This window comes from Balaenoptera acutorostrata, chromosome 16 (genome assembly GCF_949987535.1).
Source record: "Balaenoptera acutorostrata chromosome 16, mBalAcu1.1, whole genome shotgun sequence".
In the NCBI taxonomy this organism is placed as follows: Eukaryota; Metazoa; Chordata; class Mammalia; order Artiodactyla; family Balaenopteridae; genus Balaenoptera; species Balaenoptera acutorostrata.
Window position 1 is genome coordinate 35,546,799 of NC_080079.1, and position 23,550 is coordinate 35,570,348.

The following is a 23,550-nucleotide window of genomic DNA, read 5'->3' on the forward strand; positions in this document are numbered from 1 at the left end:
CTCTTTTTGAATTATGGTTTTCTCTGGGTATATATATGCCCAGTAGTGGCATTGCTGGGTCATATGGTAGTTCTATTTTTAGTTTTTTGAGGAACCTCCATACTGTTCTCCATACTGGCTGTATCAATTTACATTCCCACCAACAGTGCAAGAGAAGTCCCTTTTCTCCACAGCCTCTCCAGCATTTATTGTTTGTAGATTTTTTGATGATGGCCATTCTGACTGGTGTGAGGTGATACCTCATTGTAGTTTTGATTTGCATTTCTCTAATGATTAGTGATGTTGAGCATCCTTTCATGTGTTTGTTGGCAATCTGTATATCTTCTTTGGAGAAATGTCTATTTAGGTCTTCTGCCCATTTTTGGATTGAGTTGTTTGTTTTTTGATATTGAGCTGCATGAGCTGCTTGTATATTTTGGAGAATAATCCTTTGTCAGTTGCTTCGTTTGCAAATATTTTCTCCCATTCTGAGGGTTGTCTTTTGGTCTTGTTTATGGTTTCCTTTGCTGTGCAAAAGCTTTTAAGTTTTATTAGGTCCCATTTGTTTATTTTTGTTTTTATTTCCATTTCTCTAGGAGGTGGGTCAAAAAGGATCTTGCTGTGATTTATGTCATAGAGTGTTCTACCTATGTTTTCCTCTAAGAGTTTTATAGTGTCTGGCCTTACATTTAGGTCCTTAATCCATTTTGAGTTTATTTTTGTGTATGGTGTTAGGGAGTGTTCTAATTTCATTCTTTTACATATAGCTGTCCAGTTTTCCCAGAACCACTTGTTGAAGAGGTTGTCTTTTCTCCATTTTATATTCTTGCCTCCTTTATCAAGGATAAGGGGACCATATGTGTGTGGGTTTATCTCTGGGCTTTCTATCCTGTTTCATTAATCTATATTTCTGTTTTTGTGCCAGTACCATACTGTCTTGATTACTGTAGCTTTGCAGTATAGTCTGAAGTCCGGGAGACTGATTCCTCCAGCTCCATTTTTCTTTCTCAAGATTGCTTTGGCTATTCGGGGTCTTTTGTGTTTCCATACAAATTGTGAAATTTTTTGTTCTAGTTCTGTGAAAAATGCCATTGGTAGTTTGATAAGGATTGCATTGAATCTGTAGATTACTTTGTTTTCCTATGCAGCTGCAGCCCCTGTTAGAAACTAGCCTGATAGCTAGTGTCATACATGATCTTTGCCTACACATTAAACAGCACAGTTGATTAAAATATATGTTGTGTTTTCGTTTCACATGAGTTTTTATGATCTCTGGGAGACTTTTGTCCATAAACAGAGATGTTGGCTATGCCAGTGCTTTTGATGTTTAACAGAATTTCTTAGTTAAAGAGCAGCCCGGAAAATATGAAAGATCTTTTTAAGTAATGTGAATGAGCAAATGGAAAGAATGATTGGAGTCACTTTACTGTTGGATTTACTGTGGATTGGTGTTACTATTGTAAAATGTACTTCTGTGTATATTTAATTCATAAAAATCTATTGAAATTAATGGAAGATTTAGTCAATAAAAAAGGTTCTAAGAATCCAATAAAACAAACTTGTGTATCAAGTTGGAGTTAGGTCTTTCTGCCAAAAGCCTGCCCAAGGGAGGAGAGATCAGCTGTATCAGTGAGACCGTGGTACAAACATGTCATCCTGCTAATTCAGACTGGGGTTATGTGAGCTTTCTTGTCTAAAGGAATGGATGGTCCCAGAGTGAAACATGAACAGATGAAGAAATATCTGAGTGTTCATAGCTACAGTGTCTGAAGTATTGCTGCTTATAGTAATAGGAAGATTTTTCACTTTTGCAAGAAGTTGCTCTGGAAGGAACCTAAACTAATAATGAAGGAGGGGTTCTGGGCTGTCCACCCTAATTTCATTCATTAAATGTTTGTGTGCCCATTATGGGTTGGATGAGGTGCTAGACCCTAGCTGTCTCTCTACTGAGTGTTCACTCTAGTGGGGGAGAGAGAGGTAATACATCAGTATTAACAAACATTTTTATACTCAAAAGTTGTGATAAGTACTAGGCAGGAAAAATGGGAGGGTCCCTTTAAGGTAGGATGGTTTTCTCTGAAGAGATGTTATTTAAGCTGAAACCCAAAGGATGGAAAGACAGGATGGAAAGGATGGAAAGATTTATTTATCTTTAAATAAATGTTTTATTTTGGAAATTTCCAAACATACACAAAAATAGAATTGTTTAATGAAGTGTATACCCATCACTTAGCTTCAATGATTATCAACATTTTTGCCAATCTTGTTTCATATGTTCCCCCTCCTTTTTTCCCTTAGAATATTTTAAAGGAAATTCCAGACATCATAATACAGCTATTTTAAGAGGCTTGAAGCATGGTACTGATAAATGCTACAGCATTGATTAACCTTGAAAACATTATGCTAACTGAAAGAAGGCAATTAGAAAAGATCACATGTTGGATGATTCCACTTTTATGAAATGTCCAGAATAGGCAAATCTATTGAGACAGAAGGTAGACTAGTGGTTGCCTAGGGCTGAGAGGGTTCAAGGAAAATGAGGAGTGACTGCTAATGGGTTAGAAGGATGAATTGTATAATAAGTAAATTATTTCTTAATAAAGCTGTATTAAAAAGGAGTGGTGGGGGAGGGGAGAGGCACCTGAGGCAAGAAAGGGCTTTGTTTGTTTGAGGAAGTAAATAGAGCCTAGAATGGCTGAGCTTGGTGGGAGAGAAGGGAGGGTGTATTAAGATGAGGTTGGAGGAAGGAAGGAAATCTGATCTTGCTGGGCTTTAGCTCCTGGTAAGGATTTTGAACTTGGTCCAAGTACAAGAGGAAATCTATGAATGTTTTAAAGCATGGTCAAGTGATCAGTTTTATGTTTTTAAGAGTACTCTGGCTGTTGTTTGGAGTAGAGTGAGAGAAGTGGGTTGTTTACATTGGAATGATGGTAGTAGTCTAGGCAAGAGATGATGGTGCTTTAGGATAGGATGATGGCAGTGGAGTTGGAAAGAAGTGAACAAATGGGGTTTTATGTAAGAGTTTTGTGTAATAAAAGGAATGCTGGGACTTCCCTGGTGGTCCAATGGGTAAGACTCCGTGCTCCCAATGCAGGGGGCCCAGGTTCGATCCCTGGTTGGGGAACTAGATGCCACATGCATGCCGCAACTAAGAAGCCCTCATGCTGCAACTAAGACGTCCGTGTGTCGCAACTAAAAACAATCCCGCATGCCGAGATCCCGCAACTAAAGATCCCTCAAGCCACAACGAAGATCCCATGTGCCGCAACTAAGACCTGGAGCAGCCTAAATAAATAAATAAATAAATATTTTTTTTTTTAAAAAAAGGAATGCTGCTGCCCCCAGAGATTTGAAACCTTTCATCTAGTTCAAGTCTCTCATTATGTAGATGAGACTCAGATAAGTGAAATGTCCAAGGTCACAGAGTAAAACAACCTAGGCTGGAACCTGACTATCTTGACTTATAGGCAGTTTTTTTTTCTTAAGGGAGACATGCTTCATAATCCATTTTTTAAAAAAATCCCCAGAGTGACTTATTTCTGAGCTCCTTGTAAAACTAAGATGGGAAGGGTCAGGCTTGGAGTGGAAGTATTGGGCCAGGAGTGCCCTGGAGCTGCTGGATTGACAGCAGAGACGTGGCAGCTCAGAGGTGAGGTCCAAGCAGTTTTGGCAGCACAGCATGGCCAGTGGGCTTTTGTTTTCCCCTCATAAGCTGTAGGAAACGGAGCCTCCTGGGGAAGAGTTATCTTGGACAAGCCTTCCATGCTTAACTACTAGGCTTTGCAGGTTTCTTATTTGGCCCTTGTCTTCCAAGGCTCCTTTAGCTTTTTTAAAAAAATAAATTTATTTATTTATTTATTTATATTTTTAATTTTTGGCTGTGTTGGGTCTTTGTTGCTGTGCACAGGCTTTCTTTAGTTGTGGTGAGCGGGGGCTACTCTTTGTTGTGTTGTGCGGGCTTCTCATTGCAGTGGCTTCCTCTTGTTGAGGAGCACGGGCTCTAGGTGCACGGGCTTCAGTAGTTGTGGCTCGTGGGCTCTAGAGCGCAGGCTCAGTAGTTGTGGCACACGGGCTTAGTTGCTCCGCGGCATATGGGATCTCCCTGGACCAGGGGTTGAACCCGTGTCCCCTGCATTGACAGGTGGATTCTTAACCACTGCGCCACCAGGGAAGTCCAGGGCTCCTTTAGCCTTAAGTCATCTCTACATCCAGAGATTTTTTGTCCATTTACTGGACCAAAAACTACATTCTGCTTATTAATTGAAAATAGATATCAGAAAACCAGACCATTGGTGGAAGAGAAAGCCAAATGGCCAAAGTGCAGCAGTTGAGAAGTATTTCTCCTGCTTCTGTTGAAATATTGAATATGAATATTTTATGTGAAAGTATCATGAGATTCTAAAGCAGATTTATATGCTAGGTACATAGAATATAATTTTTGGTAAGTAACGTGACTTACTTAAAACATTTTGGTCTTGGGGAATGCCTTTTTTTTTTTTAACATCTTTATTGGAGTATAATTGCTTTACAATGGTGTGTTAGTTTCTGCTTTATAACAAAGTGAATCAGCTATACAAATACATATATCCCCATATCTCCTCCCTCTTGCGTCTCCCTCCCACCTTCCCTATCCCACCTCTCTGGGTGGTCACAAAGCACCGAGCTGATCTCCCTGTGCTGTGCTGATCTCCCTGTGCTATGCGGCTGCTTCTCGGGGAATGCTTTTATTAAAGAAAAGAAGTATGTCAGAGAGATACTACTTTAGTGAAGCAGGGCCTCTCATGGGACACAATTTGGGTACATCCTCTTAAGTTTCAGTTTCTAGTAACACACATCCAGGAACTAAAATTATACCAGTCTTCCCAGGGACTGTTTGTCATGGGAGGATGATTTATGCCAACCAAATGAATGCACAAATATCAACCTCTTTAGTCTACTGGACAGATCAGAATACCAGTGTTTCATCTTATCATGGAGATGGATGTAACAGAAATACAATTTCAGTGGCTTATTATTTTTCTACTAGTTCAAGAGTCACCTTTTCATAATAACAAGGCACTAAATTAATAGAACAGCCCTTCAGGAGCTTATAATTAGAGCATAGGGAAATAGATGGTTTTCAGGCTTTGGAAAGATCAAATGAGCCATTCTGTCCCACATAGGAGTAATCCCGCCAGTATGGTCAAAGTCCTCCTATCTCCTGTTGATATGAGCTGGGTAAATGCTGCAAGTTCTTAGTCTGCCCTTTGTCTTTTAAATGCTTCCTGCATACTAACTTTTTGTTCCATCAGTACTTGAGGCAGTCATGTTACAGTAAGGTTGACTAGATTATAGATTTTGTATTCCATTCCTGAGCATATACTTTTTTTTTTCTTAAATCTTTATTGAATTTGTTACAATATTGCTTCTGTTTTATGTTTTGGTTTTTTGACCCCAAGGCATGTGGGATCTTAGCTCCCTGACCAGGGATCGAACCCGCACCCCCTGCATTGGAAAGTGAAGTCTTAACCACTGGACTGCCAGGGAAGTCCCATTGTATACTTTTCTTAACTTGATTGAACTTCGATGTTTCCCAAGGCTCCATACACTTCACACAATGTCTCTTTTAGTGGCTGTCTGCTACAGACAGATAATCTGCATTTCAGTGGTTCTTAAGTTTGAGCATAGGAATCACTGAGGAGATTTGTTAAAAGAGCAGATTTTCAAGTTTGACCTCCATGATTCAATTTAAGTAGATCTGGGGATTGAGTTCTGAGACCTGTATTCTTAGTTCTTTAACTTACAGTTAGAGAAACATCATGTATGTGTGAATTCTTAGCAGTTTCATTTCCAGGGGCAAATTTATTACTAAAGTCTATGGTACTCTATATACTAATAATAAGACAGAGTTTGGTTTTAAAACCTTGGAAAGTTTCTTAAGTACCCATAACCAATTTTTAAAACAGCCCAAATTTTTGCAATTAACGTTTGCTTTTATTTTCTTTGCCAAAATACTCCGGGGAAGCTGTGGTTATGTTGGCCATGCAGAAAGAAAGTTCTCTGTGTTCCAGAATGTCTTGAACATCCGCTGCTTCTCCTCACTGATCTGGTTCAAGACTTCCTCATCTCTCAACTGGACAGTCATAGATTTGTTCAGAATTTCACCCCATCCTCCCTCTCCCTGGGTGCAGATTGCTAGTGGAGGTGATGTAGCTATTGTAGGATTTGGGGTGGAGGGAATAACATGGTCCGGGGCATCTTAGAGAAGTCATTCTGACAGGATGGAAGATGGATTAGATGGGAGTATCAGAGTCTTCAGGGAGTGAGTGTGGTTTTTTTTTTAAAAAAAGCTAGTATTAGAATGAAATAGCAAATTTGGAAAATGTGGAAATTTCCTGTTGCTTTTGTAATATATACTGTAAAACGTAATGCTTGAACAAACAGAAGGAGGAGAAAAGGTCTCAATTTTCTAGGAACAGGATCCCATCTCTTGCCATCCTCACACCTGTATGTTGTGTGACAGCATTTATTTGCACATACTGTTTTCCTTTCTTGTCTCCTGCCTCGCTTTTAACACTTACTGAATACCTATTTTATGTGCCCTTATTAGGACATGAAGATACAGTGGTGAACATGATTAAATTGGTCCTTGTCCTAATAGAGCTTACAGTTTCACGGGGTTGGGAAACAGAGATACCAAATGAAAACCCGTATGATAGCATAATGGTAACTGAGGAAAAAATGTTAGGAAAAGTGCTGTGAGTGGATAGAGATGGGCATCTAATCTAATCTAGAAGGTCAGGAAAGTTCTACCTGAGTTTCAATGACTTTTCTTCAGCTTAGACCTGAAGAATTAATAGGAATTAACTAGAAAATTGGGGAGTTGGGAGGAGGGTGTTTGTTTTGGGTGGGGGGAACACCTTGCCCTTAGGGCCTGAAGCAGGGAGGAATAATCAGGAATTTCTAAGGAGGTCTGGGTGATTGGAGGTTAGTGAACCAGAGGTAGAGGCAGCAACTATGATGAAGGAGAGGTAGGCAGAGGCCTTACAGTTTACAGTGTTTTTGTACTTTATCCAAATAAAGGGTGAGGAGTTTTAAGGATGGGGTGAAGAGTGTAGTTTCATGTTCAGATTAATATTTGAAAATGGTGACTTTGGCTGTTTTATAGAGAAAGCATTGTGGGGTACAAGGTAGAAATCAGTAGACTAAACAGGTTGTTGTATAGACTCGTTAGGCTGTTCAGGGGAGAGATGATGGCAATCTGGACCCAGGGTGTTAGGACTGAAGGTGGAGAGAACTAAATGGATTGAAGAATTATTTTGTGGCTTGAGTTGGTAGGACTTAGTGAGAGATGGATTAGATGTGGAATATGAAAGAAAGGGATGTTAGGGATGACTCTTAGATTTCGAGATTGAATTGAGTGTGGATAATAGTCATTTTTATTGAGATTGCAGGGAATGCTAGAGGCGCAGGTTTGGAGGGAAAGATAAGAGCTGTTTTGAAAGTTCTTTCTCTGTGGATTCTTATTCTTCACCTTAGAAACTCCCACTCCCACAAGATTCTGCTCAAAATTGTCCTGTGAAATCACTATAAAGCCCTTCCCACCCATCCCCCCCCCACTACCTTTTTCTGTAGAGCAGTAAATTGTGCCATTGTGTCCCTTGGTAAAGTCTTCTCTTAGTATTTCTCTATTTTATAATTATGTGCTTGCCTGTCTCTCTCACCAGCCTTGATTTCTTTGGCAACGACGTCCAAATAACTATCTTATTTCTTTGGTGTTCCTGGAATGTGGATAAACATTTCTTCAAGTGTTTTCCACTGAGTTATACATGTATGTTAAAGTTTCCTTTATCTTAAATCCAAGTAATGCTAGATTAAGTGATTTTACTGCAGAACTTTTCCCAGTCTTTGTATTCTTTTTTTTTTTTTTTTTTTTTCCAGTCTTTGTATTCTAATATGGCTTGTGAATCTCTGGGAAGGGCATAAGGTGTGCAGTATTTTCCAATATTATTTAGTTCTCCCAATCTCTCCCCGCCACCAGCTTTTGTTTTCTGAGCATCTCATGTTACTAGTGTTGAGGGTAAGAGGTGGGGATAGGAACATAAGGTGGGAAATGCTGGTTTGGGTGTGTGAGTAGGACTAGGCACATAATTCACTGAGTGTGGACTCCATGAAAAGCAAACCCGACGGCCGTGGGAGAACATCTCTGGATGTTTTGGGGAAGCTCGTTTTGCCTATAGTTGTTGCAGATCTAGTTCTTTTACCCCCAATGAACAAAACAGACATCAGGGGATGAGAATTTACTGTCTATTGTTTGTCCTTGCCAGGCTAAAAAAGCTAGGTAACACGAGGTGACAAATTCTGTTCTGTTTCTTTGTAGCTAAGCTGGGAAGAGCTGAACAAAAAATTCTTTGGTCCTTTTATTTATTAACTCTCAACATCAAAACAGTGCCTTTCTTATACCACCTGGGTTGTTCATAAAATAAACAGAGTTATATTAGTAATTTTTTTATAGAAGAATTAATGTTCAGTATTTTTCTGAGACTATTTATATTATGTTTTAGAGAGTTGGCTGTAGTGACATGGAACCTAGGTCTCAGGGAGCTATAGAGAGGAGAGACTAAATAGGGAAGACAGTGTCCTTTTTTTGAAGAGTGTATGATTTATTTTAGAGGGGAATTTTTCTTTTTTTCAAAAGTTAGAGAGCTCAAGATAGTCCAATTTTAGAGTGGATCCTAGTGGAAAGCTTTACTAGGAACTCACTGACTCAAACAGGAAAATATATATATATATATGTTTTTTTTTTTAATAAATTTATTTTTATTTATTTTTGGCTGTGTTGGGTCTTTGTTGCTGCATGTGGGCTTTCTCTAGTTGCAGCGAGCCGGGGCTACTCCTCATTGTGGTGCGCGGGCTTCTCACTGCGGTGGCTTCTCTTGTTGCGGAGCTCAGGCTCTAGATGTGCGGGCTTCAGTAGTTGTGGTGCGCTGGCTTAGTTGCTCCGTGGCATGTGGGATCTTCCCAGACCAGGGCCCGAACCCATATCCCCTGCAGTGGCAGGTGGATTCTTAACCTCTGTGCCACCAGGGAAGACCTATATATTTTAAACTATATATATATATTTTAAACTTAGATTTTATTTTGTGATGCCAGATGGCATTATTGTGTTACATTTATTGACAGACTTTAACTGCTGGCATCTTTCTTATGTCATGTGGAGTGGGTAGGGCCTTTACTCTACAGACTTTATTTGGCTATAGAGTTAACAATAGACATCGTTTTCTTGAGTGATATAAAATACAGCTTAGATTAGTAAAGATGTCATAACCACATCTACATCTATACTCCCATATCTTAATTTACATGTCTTCATTTACTTGCCCCACCCTTTATTATTGTGGATGTTTATTTTTAAATTGGAGTAGCTTGGAATGGCAGGGAAAACTTGATCATTTTTAGTACTGCTATCAGAGAAGTTATCAGCCTCTGTCATCAGTTTAATATTCCATCAGCTATCAGACCCAGTCTTTAGACATGAACCTCTGAAGTCACCATAAAGAACAATCAAAATCTGTCAATAAAGATTACTTTTCCATTTATTTTAAGAAAACCCTGGGGAAAGGAAAAATAACTGTTGAATACTCTTAGCAGCAGTGATAGGGACTGTATGAGTAAAATGTAGTAATTTTTTTAGCAGCGAAAACAGCTGCAATTTTTGACGCTTCCTCCTTAATATCAATCCAGTTGTTTCTGTGCTGTACATACCTTTACACAAAAATGATACTATAAACTTGTCTAGACCTGGTAACCTGCAGTCGCTTATTCTATTGAAAAAGTCACAGCTCAGGATATATTTTTTGGAACGCTTCACTCTGTGCTTCAGCTCCTAATAAAGCATGTGTTGTCCAGGAAAATAATTTTAACCATAGAAACTCCCACATTTGTTTCAGGTCGATCTTCTCTCTTTCCCTTTGAAGATGCCTTCCTGGACGACAGTCACGGCGATCAGTCCTTGTCATCCGGCTTAAGTTCTCCCACTCGCTGTCAAAATGGGGAGCGAGTAGAACGCTACTCTAGAAAGGTGTTTGTTGGAGGCCTTCCTCCTGATATCGATGAAGGTACAATGCACTCACTTTATAATGACTTTATAAAGGCCAGGTTTGTTATTTGTGTGATTTGACCCTACCTCTCCTCTTGAAGGCAGCTTCAGGACGTTCATATCTTGGTGTCAGGAGATGAGGATATTCGATAGATGGGGAAGTGAGAGATTGTGCACTTTAGGTCTGTTCTTCATACATAGCAGTCTTCAAACAACTTCCCATTTCCTAGTTATTAACACATTTGGGGATACATTGTAAATGATACATTTTAAATGATAATGAGAGCTAATATGTATGAAACTCGTACCACAAGCCCATTGTTGTGCCAGGTGCTTTGCATTATCTTGTTTAATCTCCATAGCTTCCCTGTAAGGCGTCTCCTACCAGCTCTGTTTTGTGGGTGAGGAAACTAAGGATCAGAGAGAAACAGCTTATCCAGGGTTGTGCAGCTAATGGTGCAGCTGGAATCAAAATCAGTCTGATTCCAGAGCTTTTGCTCCTATCCATCACACCATACCATCTCATATTTTAATGTAGATACCTATTAATGAAAAACCCCCTCTTGCCTTTAAAGAATGAAGACTTATTGGAATATTTCCTAATAATATTTTTGAGATACTGCCAATCCAAAAGTGAGTTTCACTTATGCCTAAAGCCAGCCAACATATAGCAGGTTGTCAATAACTATTTGTTGAATGGACAAATGAAATAGAATTGTGACAAAGTTACCTCAAGGGAAATAACAGCGGCTCTAATTCTAGTAGGCTTTGGATCTGCTATAAAAACATTGTTAAAGCAGAATTGTTTTGCCAGTATTATTTAAGCTATGGTATTTCTCTAATTTATCATGATTTTCTTTTTTTCATAATGAGAGAAGAGTAGTCTCTAATAATAGTTTTACTTTAGGCTTACTGCTTTAAAGTTGTACATTTTCCTCTAAACTATTCTTGTACTAGTGTTAATCTCATCCCTGGATTGGATTTTTCTTTAAGACCAAGTTTTTTTTTTTTTTTTTTTTTTTTTAAACTTTTTTTTTTTTTTTTAATTTTATAGCTACTTTATTTATTTATTTATTTTATTTTTGGCTGTGTTGGGTCTTCGGTTCGTGCGAGGGCTTTCTCCAGTTGCGGCAAGCGGGGGCCACTCTTCATTGCGGTGCGGGGACCGCTCTTCATCGCGGTGCGCGGGCCTTTCACTTATCGCGGCCCCTCCCGTTGCGGGGCACAGGCTCCAGACGCGCAAGCTCAGTAGCTGTGGCTCACGGGCCCAGCCGCTCCGTGGCATGTGGGATCTTCCCAGACCAGGGCTCGAACCCGTGTCCCCTGCATTAGCAGGCAGATTCTCAACCACTGCGCCACCAGGGAAGCCCTAAGACCAAGTTTTTGATCATGGCTGAGAGAGTGGCCACTTAAACCTGATTAGGAGCTTAGTTATAACCTTCTGCTTTGAGTCAAAAGTCAGAAGGAAAAGATAAATTTGTTAAGCTATAACTTTTGAAACGTTTTCTTTATAGGCTGTGTAATAGGTATATATGAGAGAAAGAGACCATTGGCTTTAGCTTTTTCTTATCCCTAAATAGAATTACCTACTTATTGTCCCTACTCCTCACCAAAGGAATAATATTTCTAAAACAATCTTAATAATAATCTAAGGTTAATAATCTTAGAGATTATTTCACCACACAAGTGGAAGTGTATTTTAAATATTTTGTGTACTTTTGCCTGTTTTTCTAAAAACAGAGAACATTCCTATTTTTAGAATCTCCTTTCTACTTGACAGAGAGGTCACCTTAGCTAATGTCAGATTTTTTTCCTTCCAAATTCTTTATATCAGGTTTATTGGAAGTGAAGAAGGGAAGTGAATTATAGTTAGAAACACATTCTGCATTGTTGAAATACAATGGTATTTCACTTAGTAAGTTTGACTTCTGTAAAAATGCTTTAGAATATAGCTCTCAAAACATTTTAAAATAGGACTTCCCTGGTGGCACAGTGGTTAAGAATCCGCCTGCCAATGCAGGGGACATGGGTTCGAGCCCTGGTCCGGGAAGATCCCACATGCCGTGGAGCAGCTATGCTCGTGTGCCACAATTACTGAGCCCGCATGCTACAACTACTGAAGCCTGCACGCCCTAGAGCCCGTGCTCCACAGCAAAAGGAGCCACCGCAATGGGAAGCCTGCACACCACAACGAAGAGTAATCCCCGCTCACCGCAGCTAGAGAAAGCCCGCGTGCAGCAACAAAGACCCAATGCAGCCAAAAATAAAATAAATAAATAAATATATTAAAAAAAGAAAAAGCATTTTAAAATAAAAAGACATGTTTTATGCTATTCTGTTTGCAGTATTATTTTCTCTTCTACTAAGAGTCCTTCTCTGTTTTGTAGATGAGATCACTGCCAGCTTTCGCAGGTTTGGACCTCTCGTCGTAGACTGGCCTCACAAAGCTGAAAGCAAGTCGTATTTTCCTCCTAAAGGTAATGCGCTTAAAATGTCTACACTGCCTGCCTATTGGAGAGCTAACATGATAATTCAATAAAAGGCAGCCTTTTAACTCTGGAAATAGCTGTTGACTTTTCCCCCCCAATTAAGAAAACATTTTCATGTTGATCATCTTTTTATATTTTACTGTTTTCACTTGGAGACTGTTCTCCCAGGAGCACAGTGATTGTTTTGTGGCATCTACCTTTATTGACAGTGAGATCCTGTGAGTTTATTGTGAACGAGCCTTGGCTAACGTTTCATTAATTGAGAGAAGAGATCTAGGGTTTTGAGGAATGTCAGCAATGGAAAAGAAAAGATTGTTTTGAGTCAAATTTTATTAGTAGCCCATAGCCCTGTGGTTTTATAGATCTTATAAACCCCAAACTTGGAAAAGCTAGTGACTGAAGAATGACATTATATAAAATTACTTTTATCCATGTCTGTATCTTAAGTGACTTAGCCTTTTAACAGGTAGAGGGCACACTAACAAAGGACTCTTTACATGACCTTGCTTCCCTTATTTTTGATAGGCTTTTTTGTTAGTTTATGAGGGCATGAAAATATATCACTTTGTTTATAGTTTGTCATTTCTGTGGAATCTAGGGAGCTTTTCTGGTGATATTAATTCTACGTATGTTCCTAGATTTATATTGAAGAGTGTTTTGAGTTAAAGAGAAAGTTTTCTTCTTGTGTTATGTTCTGTATGTTTCAAGGATGTCCTTCATCTCTAAGGAATTGGGTTTTGATGTGTATTATTGTGTAACAGTACTCACCACAAGAAGATGGAGTCAAAATACTTGTCCTTCCTGGGCCTTGTATAGGAATCAAATTATAGCTTAACCTAGGAAAGGCAGGAGCTTCCTTTTATGTCTGGTTTATTAGATTTGTCACCTGTACTTCTCCCCACTCTCTTTATAGCCTATGAAAAATAATATAAGGCTGTTTGTTTGCTTTGAACATTCTTCTGTTAATCTTCTCCAATAATTTTTAAAATTAAAATTAAGTTTTATGTTAGTCAAAAAAGATAAAGATCATCATGCTGATTATTTCAGTGAAGGAATGTATTCACTTTGTGGTGCATGTATAACACTAAAGAAACATGTTTAAAACATGTTTTTAAGAATGCTAATGGTTTGTTGAATCAGAATAGTGGTATTTCAGTGAATGAATGAGTTCACCACACTGTGCTGCATGTAATACACTCTGTAAAGTCACATGTATAACAAGATGTTCCTGAGAGTACTAGCTGCACGTGTGAATGAAGGCAGTGTTATTTCAGTGAAAGAATGTATTCACCACACTGTGGTGCATGTAACACACTCTGTAAAATGACATGTATAAAAGATATTTCTAAGAGTACTAGTTGAAAAAAAAAATCATCATTCTGAGAAGGTTATAAAAATGATTCTGGGATAAAAGGTGTCAGGTGATCATTGTAAAAAATAAAAATGAAGATAAGCACATCTATGGTCATGTCCAAAGAAAATTATCCCAAATCTACCTCTGTCAGAGATAATCACTGTATACATTTTATTAAATATCCTTCTTATATCTCTTTATGAATATATACATTTATATGAAATTTAAAATTTTACATAAATGGGATCACACTATATATGCTGTTTAATAACCTGCATTTTCCCCCCAGCAATGTCAACATCTTTCTGTAAGAAACCTATATTATCCTTAATGACCTTGTTTTATTTAATCAGTCCTACTGCTGGTCATTTAAGTTGCTTTCAGTTGTTTTTTCTCATGGATGATACTTCAGTGAATATCCTTGTGCCTTCATTTTTTTTTGCTTTTTTCTAATTACCTCTTAGGGTGAATTTCCAGAAGTGAGGTACATATTTATACGTACTGCCAAGCTGCCCTTAACAAAGGTCATACACATTTATGTTCCCACTAATAGTACCTGATTCGTAAAACTTTGTTTTATTGAGGGTCTGGCGATATGGCTCTTTTTCGATCTTTGCCAATCTGATGGTTAAAATAACATCTTTTTTGGCATTTTTTTCTCTTACTGGCCATTTGAATTTATTATTTTACTTTCTTACATCGACATCTCATTTCTCTCTGGAATTTATAATGGAGTAAGTCACAAAAAAGGATCCAGCTTTATTTTTCCCGGTATCATGCCAGTTGTCCCAGCAGTCATTTATTGACAATTCCATTTTTTCCTCATTGATTTGAGTCATTAGAATTAAGTATTGGTTGGCAGGTCATCTCTTCTGTTTCCCTGCACTGAATTTCAAAGACTTAGTTTTAAAAAAAGGTAAAGAATTTCATTAGTAATTTTGTTTACATGTTAGAATGATAGTTTTTTGGACATTTTGGATTAAATAAAGTATATTAAAATTAACTTCTCCTGTTTCTTTTTAACTTTTTAAATGTAGATATTGGAAAATTTTAAATTACATATGTGACTCATATATTTATTGGACAGCACACCTGCAGAACACGAGTCAGCAAACTATCTTTGGCCTGTGAGCTAAGCATAGTTTTTATATTTTTAAGGGTTGTAGAAACACACACACACACACACACACACACACAAGAATAGGTAACAGAGACTATACGTGGCCCTCAAATCCCTTTGCAAAAAGTTTATTGACTCCTGTTCTAAAATAGCCCAGAGAATTGTTCATTTAGCTTCTGAGACATCCAGTGACAAAGGAGGCAGTTTATTTCAGAGGAAGTCTATGTATTTGCAGACCTAACTGATTATTAAATTTTGTTCTTCTATTGAAGATGGTCATTGTAAAAAGTACAAATGAAGATAAACATATATGGTCATGCAATCTTTACCCAATGGTCGATTGTGTTCGATAAAGTAAAACTGAGTCATTATTGTGACATATATCTCTCGGTACTTAAAGAACTATCAGTTTCTCTTTAAGTCTTTTCTTTTCCAAGCTACATATTTTCACATCTCAAGTCATACCTTATGCCTAATGGATTCTGGACCACCATTATTCTTGTTTGCCTTTTCTGTGCATATGTCGTCTCTACAATATCCTACTTAAATTTGTTTCTGAGAGTTGAAGAGAGAACATTTGGGTTAGTATGAGCAGTATAGAGTTTAGCAACTCTATGAACTTCGTGGTTTTGGTACCACTCCTACGTAACAGCACAATAATATAGAATTGTAGAACGTTAGAGAAAGTGCCCTTATTTTATAGCTGAAGTTAAGTGTTGAGATGGACTAGGGAGAGCCAGGCCAAGAAGAGAATCTGGATCTCCTGATTCTGGTCCTCAGGCTTGCATCCTCCGAGAGCAGATTGCCTTTGTGGTGATTTTGGGGTCAAGTAGGAGAAATAATTATACTGTTGGCTCCTGTTGTGTTTTGCTCTCAGCTAAAGTCTGAAGGTTGACCTAGTTTGGAAGGACCTAAAGAAATTTGGTGTTATTCCAAGATTGAAGTAACTTTGAGAATCCATGCCCATTGCTTTGAACATTGGGAACATCTAAGTAGTTCACCCCAAACTGTTCTGTGCCTTCTTAATAATACGTCCTCATGCTGTTTCTATTTTTCCTTAAATTCCTTAGGTTTTAATTCAGGTCAGTGCTTTTTTGGTAATCCCCCTCTTGCCGATTATAGTTTTCTTAGGTCACCTCAGCTTGGCCATAAGGCACAGTTCCTTTGGCTGTATGCTTTAGGCTTATGTGTAAATAAGAGGAAAATATGAACCATCCACTATTGAGTCCTCCTGTCTTTTTCTCAGAAAGTGTATGCCTAATGAAATAAACAGAACCATTCATGTATCCAGCAGGTATACCTGTACAGATGTGGAGCACGGTTTGTAAAACCATGGCTATTTCAGTGGACTGTGGAGAACTTAACATCCATGTAGAAAAACAGTGACCAAGCACGTCAGCTGTCCCCTTAAGTGTTGTTGGACCAGCAGAGTGGGAGGTGATGGAGACTGGGGTTCTCTCCAGCACAAAGCCACTGAGGCATTTGATCAACTCTTTGAGGATATGCAGAGCCCTCTGGATCATTTGTCTGTGGGCCACAAACAGGTAGTTGCTTGGTGTTCTCCAGAGCACCTCTGAGAACCTGGAAGGCAAAAGAAGGCATGGAAATCAGATCATCTTCATGATACGTTCTCAGACCTCCTGAACTTAGAGTCCTGTGGGGGAAATTAAAAGAAGTCAAATAGTCACAATATACCAGAATTATAAACTATAATAGTTCTCTAAAGGGAAAAATGGAGAGTGCGGTGACTTTAAAAGGGGGACGTCGATTTAGATCGGGTATATGGAGAGAGCTTCTTTGAGAAAATAGTGATTAAATAGACCTGAAAATTGAGGAGTTAACTAGAAGGTGTAGGGAAGCAAGTGCCAAGCAGAGGAATACCATATGGGAAATAGTGAGTATGAAAAGGGCTTTATTACCTTTGAAGAAATGAAGGAAGTGTGGTTGGAATGTTGTGAGGGTGGAGAAAATGACATGAAAGAAAGTCTTGAAAAAAAAGTACGGGGCTTCCCTGGTGGTGCAGTAGTTGAGAGTCCGCCTGCCAATGCAGGGGACACGGGTTTGAGCCCTGGTCTGGGAGGATCCCACATGCTGCGGAGCAGCTGGGCCCGTGAGCCACAACTGCTGAGCCTGCGCGTCTGGAGCCTGTGCTCCGCAACGAGAGAGGCCGCGATAGTGAGAGGCCCGCGCACCGCGATGAAGAGTGGCCCCCGCTTGCTGCAACTGGAGAAAGCCCTCGCACAGAAACTTAGACCTAACACAGTCAAAAATAAATAAATAAATAAATTTAGGAAAAAAAAAAAAAAAAAAAAGTACGATTAGTTTCCCTTCCCTGAATTGCTCTAGTCCCCCAGAGAGAGTAGATACAAAGGCATTTGTGTGGTGTTTGTCTTTGGGGTAGAGACAGAATGGAGTTGGGTCAAATAGAAATATCAGTTTAAAATACTTTCAAATAGCTATCGATAAAACTGAAGCAAAGTCTTCCTTTGTGTTTTCTGCCTTTGGTTCTTGATGATGAAAAGAAATTCAAATCTAATCAAAATATTGAGGAAGTTTGCTGAGATTGCATTCTCATGCTTTTTACTTCTGGAATAGTAGAGTTGGAGTTGTGAGTCCTGGAAAGGGAGGTTCTCCCAAATGTTAGTGCATGAACCAAATCCTGCATTCATATAAAATACTAATCAACATCACTATGTTTATAGTAGGTTGGGTGCAGGTAATTTGAAGATAGTTATTGCAAGGGGATGGTGAGAGAACAAATAAATGCAGACAGAGGGCGTGGGTCCTGGTGCAAATGATCATGCATCAATCCATCTAATATTTGTTGCACATCAGTCTGTGAAAGAGTCTATACTATATGGCCTTGTGGGGGATCTAGAGAAGACACCATTCTTGTTTTTGAGAAGGCTGCAGTTTTCCAGAGGAGACATGAGAACACAGTGGTGAAACATTAAGTCATGGTAAAGAGCATGGATTCTGGAACTAGACTTGCTGGGCTACTCCACTTATTAACTGTATGATCTTAGACATGCTGTTTAGCCTTTCTGTTCCTTAGTTTCATCACTTGTAAAAGAGGGATAATATGAGTACCTACTTCATAAGGTTGTGTGATGAGGATTAAAATGGGTAAATCCATGTGGAGTGCTTAAAATAGTCCCTGCATACAGGTTTTATGAGTGATGTTGTTATTTTCATTAAAATACAGATCAACTTATGGTTAATGACAAGTGAGTAAAAAATATTCTAGTCATCTAGAGGAGGAATAGATTACTGTGGGCTGTGTAAGACCTTGGTCTTAAAACCTAGGCAGGAAGAGAAGAGGCAGAATAATGATAATTATTCTGGGGCTAAAATAATGATAATTAGGATGGCTGACATTTACTAAGGGCTTGTTGTGAGCTCGGCAGTGTGTTACTATTTTCTAAGCTTAATCTAATTTAATCTTCTTTAATCTTCCTAACTCCACAAGGTAGGCACCCTTATTATTACCATTTTAAAGAGTAAGAAACAGGTATAGAAGAGAGTAATTTGTCTATGGTCATGTGTTAAATGATGGGACTGGGATTTGAGCCTAAACAGGCTAACCTCAGAGTCCCAAGGTTCTTAGATATTGCACTATACTGTTGTCATTCGGGAATAAGAATGGCCTAGAGGTAGGTGTATTCAAGGCGGGGTTATGTGGTAGCCTCACTGCCAGGCTTAGGACTTGGGTCCAGTAACCAGTGATCAAGAGTACAGGCTCTGGAGTCAGCTGCCTGGGTTGAATTCCTGTTCCACTACTTGCCATTGCTGTATGTTTGGGCTGATTATTAATCTTCCTAAATCTCTCTCTCTCTCTGTCTCTCTCTTTTTTTTTTTTTTTAATTTTATTAAATTTATTTATTTTTATTTTTGGCTGCCTTGGGTCTTTGTTGCTGCACGCGGGCTTTCTCGGCAAGAAAGTTGCGGCAAGCGGGGGCTACACTTCATTGCGGTTCACGGGCTTCTCATTGGGTGGCTTCTCTTGTTGCAGAGCATGGGCTCTAGGCACGTGGGCTTCGGTAGTTGTGGCACTTGTGCTCAGTAGTTGTGGCTCGCGGGCTCTAGAGCGCAGGCTCAGTAGTTGTGGTGCACGGGCTTAGTTGCTCCGTGGCATGTGGGATCTTCCCGGAGCAGGGCTCGAACCCGTGTCCCCTGCACTGGCAGGCGGATTCCTAACCACTGCACCACCAGGGAAGTCCTGTCTCTTTTTTTTTTAATCTACAAAGTGGAAACAATAACACCACTTCTGGGTTTATGAAGATTAAATGAGACAGTGCACATAGGATACTTTCTTAGAGCCCAGATATCATTCAAGACTTCTTTTTTTTTTTTTTTTAACTTTTGGGTTTTATTTATTTATTTATTTATTTATTTATTTATTTATTTAATGGCTGTGTTGGGTCTTCGTTTCTGTGTGAGGGCTTTCTCTAGTTGCGGCAAGTGGGGGCCACTCTTCATCGTAGTGCGCGGGCCTCTCATTATCGTGGCCTCTCTTGTTGTGGAGCACAGGCTCCAGACGCGCAGGCTCAGTAATTGTGGCTCACGGGCCTAGTTGCTCTGTGGCATGTGGGATCTTCCCAGACCAGGGCTCGAACACGTGTCCCCTGCATTGGCAGGCAGATTCTCAACCACTGCGCCACCAGGGAAGCCCAAGACTTCTTTTTTTCTTTTTTTTTTTAAGCAAGGGAGACATTAGGTTTAGTATTTGGTTTTGGTTTTTTAGCCAGGGTCAGCAAAACCGTTTAGGTGTTTTCTGTAATCAAGCTCATAAGAAGTGATAAGGACCATGAACTCCTAAGATAGTAGCATTGAGGTATTACTAGAATGAGGGGAGAAAGAGACCAGTGGTCTTACTGATAGAGTAGATCATGATGGTGATAGATTTGATGGCAGGGTTGTGCTAAAATTCCTTCCACTGAATGGGAGAATTGTGACACTATTGAATGTGAGGGAGTCAGCAGAGGAAAAACCAGTTTGGTGTAGTGTTGAAATGTTTGAAGATCCGTAGAGTTTGGTATGTCCTTACGTCTTATCTGAGAGGAAGTTCCTAATGGGCAGTTGGATTGTGGCTAGGGAGTTTGGGAAAAGAGTCTGGAGATGGAGGTACACATCTCTTGCGAGTCATCTTTATAGAGTGGAGGGAAAAGAAATGAAAAGCCATTAATAAATAAGTTTTGTCAGGAACCAGAAAGAAAAAGAGGACATGGCAGTGGAGATGCAGGTGAGTGAAGGACTGGGGGTGTGTCTGTGGCTACGGAGGCGCAAGGAAAGAAGCTTCAAGAAAGAATAGTCAGCACCATCAGATATCACAGGGTTATTGAGAAGTCCTTGATGGAATAGAGATGCATGTGGCCCTCTTGTCAAGTACATGATCATAGTAATTTCTATTGTTATCCTAATTCTAGGCCTTAATATTTTAATGAAGTAGTAGAAGCAGAACAAAGCAATCTGGCCGCAGTGAGCAAGTGTTATTTTATAAGCAGTAAGAATAATCCTGCCTCCGTAGCAGAGCCAACCATCATCGGTTTTGTTTCCCTCCAGTCTTTATTCATATGTATCTTTTTTTTGTGGGAGTGTAATAATAGCAGAGATACAGTTTTCCATTCTCCTTCCTCCCAAGTTTCTGCTTAATTTTCATCTTTTTTAAGTGGCTGCCTAACCTGCTGCTGCACCATAATTGACTTGCTTGTTGGTCATGTAGGCTATTATAAATAATGCTTCTGTTAATATATCCTTTTGTGTGTGGTTTTTCTTTCATAGTATTTTCTTTAGGATAAATTTGCAGCAGAAGCTTAACCAGAGTTAAAAGAAATGAAAATCTTAATGACTCCGGATTTGATATCACATGGCTTCCCAAAGCAATTTTCTTTATGAAGTTTATGCTAATTTAGACATCTGCAGCACATTTTCCAAGTCAGATAAATGGTACATTACAGTTGTGGACTTACCTTTTTGCCTACGTGTTTGGAATATAATGGACCCCTGCAGAAGCCAGGAACCACATTGATATGAATCTTGTACATGAAGCATTTAAACCTTTTCCTCTTGGGTCTCATCGGTCAAGTCCTGGGTGTTCTTTGACATCATCTTTTGTCATTCTCTGCCTTACCTTCTCTGGCCACACTGACTCCTTTGCTATTCCTTGAGGTAAACTAAGGCTTCTCAGGGGCTTAGTACTTCCGTTTGTCTAAAACCATCTTCCCCCAAATTTCTGAATGGACCACTCCTCTCTTCCCTTAGACAGACCTCTGCTCAAATGACACCTTCACAGAGAGATCTTTCTTGACTTCCTCATCTCATACAGCAGCCCCTCTACCCTCTTACTCTCTGTACCTCTTACCCTCATTTTATTTTTCCTCAAAGTAGCTATTTTATCACAACCTGAAAAAAATTATATGTGTTTTTCTGCTTTCCAGATTGGAATGTAGGTTTTATGAGAACAGGGTTTTTTATGTTTTGTTCACTGCTCTGTACTCAGTACCTTGCATACCTGCATCAACGGCTAGCCCTCAGATGTTTGTTAAATGGATGAATTTTATCTTTGCAAATGATGAGCTCATTACTTGTAGAGTCCATCAAATTTTAGAGCTGCCCTAAAGATCGTCTCATTCTAATTCAACCTTTATTTTAACCTAAGACTCAAAGAGGTGATGTGTCTTTTCCTAGGAGCACACAGCTCTTATTAGACAGACTTGAACTGGGAAGACTAATAGTTTATACTATTTTACCTGGTGAATTACCAAGAAAATAATTTTTGTTTTGCTAGGGTGTATAATTTGTGGGAAAGGAAGATAGGTTTAAACTATATAATCTGATAAATTATGCTGTTATTTATAGGGCTGGATTTTATATAAAAATTAGCAACTTAAGCTATATGACCCATGGCACACTTTCATAGCTATTTAAAAATGAAAGTGATCCTTGGCTTTTTCCTGAATTCTTCTATTCTGTTGGCCACACTGACATAGCTGGGGTATTTCCAAAGAGCTGGTTTAGGCTGAGGCTATAGGTCTGAGCTGCCCTTTAGCTATAGCTTAACCATGGGATTTTGCCTCTGGGGTGATACCACACCATTTCTGGACATGAGTAGTGCACTGCTTTGTAGGGGAGTTCTTTGACTACAAGGATCAGAGGGTTCTCTTTTGCTACTTCAAATTGAGGAAGTAGTTATGAGTGACAAGGAAAGCCCAAAAATAGGAGCTGTGACACAACCAGGTGTCATGGAGAGTGTGCTAGGGGGTGGCAGGCTGCAAGGATTTGAACAGTGGGAGCTATTAATCCTTCATTGTAATGTTCCACATTATCATGACTCAGCTCTTCTCTGCATGTGTGCTCCTCTCTGTTTGTGCTTCCAGTGGGCAAATTGTTTTCATATTTCTAGTCGGAGTCCAGAGAGAGGGAATCTGATTGGTTCAGTTCATCTTTTAACCCCTTGCTGTGACATAGGCCATCCTAATTGTAGTGGCCTTAGAATCCTTGACTGCTTAATACAAAATAAAAAAAGCAAATGGTTTTTAGTTCTGCTTCCTCGAGCATGGGACTGGGAATGTGGCAGCTAGGAAGGTAAGTTGGGCAGGGCAAACTTTTATGATGGTAGATGTGCTTAGCGTCACCTCCCTCATTGCCTCCTGGGAGAATAGCCCATGTCCAAAGTTGCTGTTACTGGAGCTACAAAAAAAAAATGTCTACCTACCCTGAGCCTTCTACCCCTGCCTGGCTCTGAACCAAGCAGCGGCTCCTGATACTGCCAACGGTCTTACCTCTTGTGGTGGGGCTGGGGCCAGGGAGAGGAGCTGGCATCTCCTGGGCAGTGAGCGCAGCTACACTGTACCACTGTTGGCAGAGACCTCTGGGGCAAAGGCAGGGACAGCAGCCAGCTGCAGATGTTGGACAGGCGATTGGCCACATGGCTCTGAAGCTGTGTTAAGTCGATGGTGCTGGCATCCTCAGCCCATATGGAAGCCAGCTTCAGCCCTAGCAATTCAGGTGCACAGCCAGGTGGATCGAACAGTAACAGTCATGCATATTTATGCAAGAGTGACCCATGCCTTGCGCTCTAATGATTCCCGCCCACCTTGAGTCAAGCGTGTACTTCTAAGTGGCTGTTTCTACTGGTGATCACGTATTTCCTCTGCACTGGTCAGGCTGACTTGACTGCTAGTCCTTGTGACCAAGGTCACGCAGGCATGGAAGTTTATACAATAGCAGCATGGTTTGTGAACCTGGCATAAGCCGGGCCACAGGGGATTCAGATTGACTTTGAGCTGACCAGCTAAGGAGATGCTGTTTGAAGAACAGGAAAGGGGACTCTACTTGAAATGGGCAAAATAGGTCATTGTGAAGCTGCAGTGGGCTGGATTCACAGCATCTCTTTCCTTTTTCCTTCAGTTTGTCTAAATCTGGCTTTGGAAAGGAAAGTTTTCAAGCTTCACATTTTTTTCCCTTGTAGCGTTAACTTGGATGAAAATAAGTCAGTGTTGTTTTAGGCCCAGATTCCAAGTTTTTCCAC

At 39.7% G+C, this 23,550-nt stretch overlaps 1 protein-coding gene across 5 annotated transcripts in view; it reads left to right on the plus strand.

Annotated features, from left to right (window-relative positions):
• The window catches only part of CPEB3 (cytoplasmic polyadenylation element binding protein 3), a 184,615-nt gene that overhangs the window by 102,953 nt on the left and 58,112 nt on the right, over positions 1-23,550 (plus strand). For all 5 annotated transcript variants that reach the window (XM_057530627.1, XM_057530629.1, XM_057530630.1 and 2 more), the window contains 2 exons: positions 9,909-10,076; positions 12,445-12,534. In XM_057530627.1, coding sequence (XP_057386610.1) covers positions 9,909-10,076; positions 12,445-12,534 — 258 coding nt within the window. The remainder of the gene's footprint in view (positions 1-9,908; positions 10,077-12,444; positions 12,535-23,550) is intronic.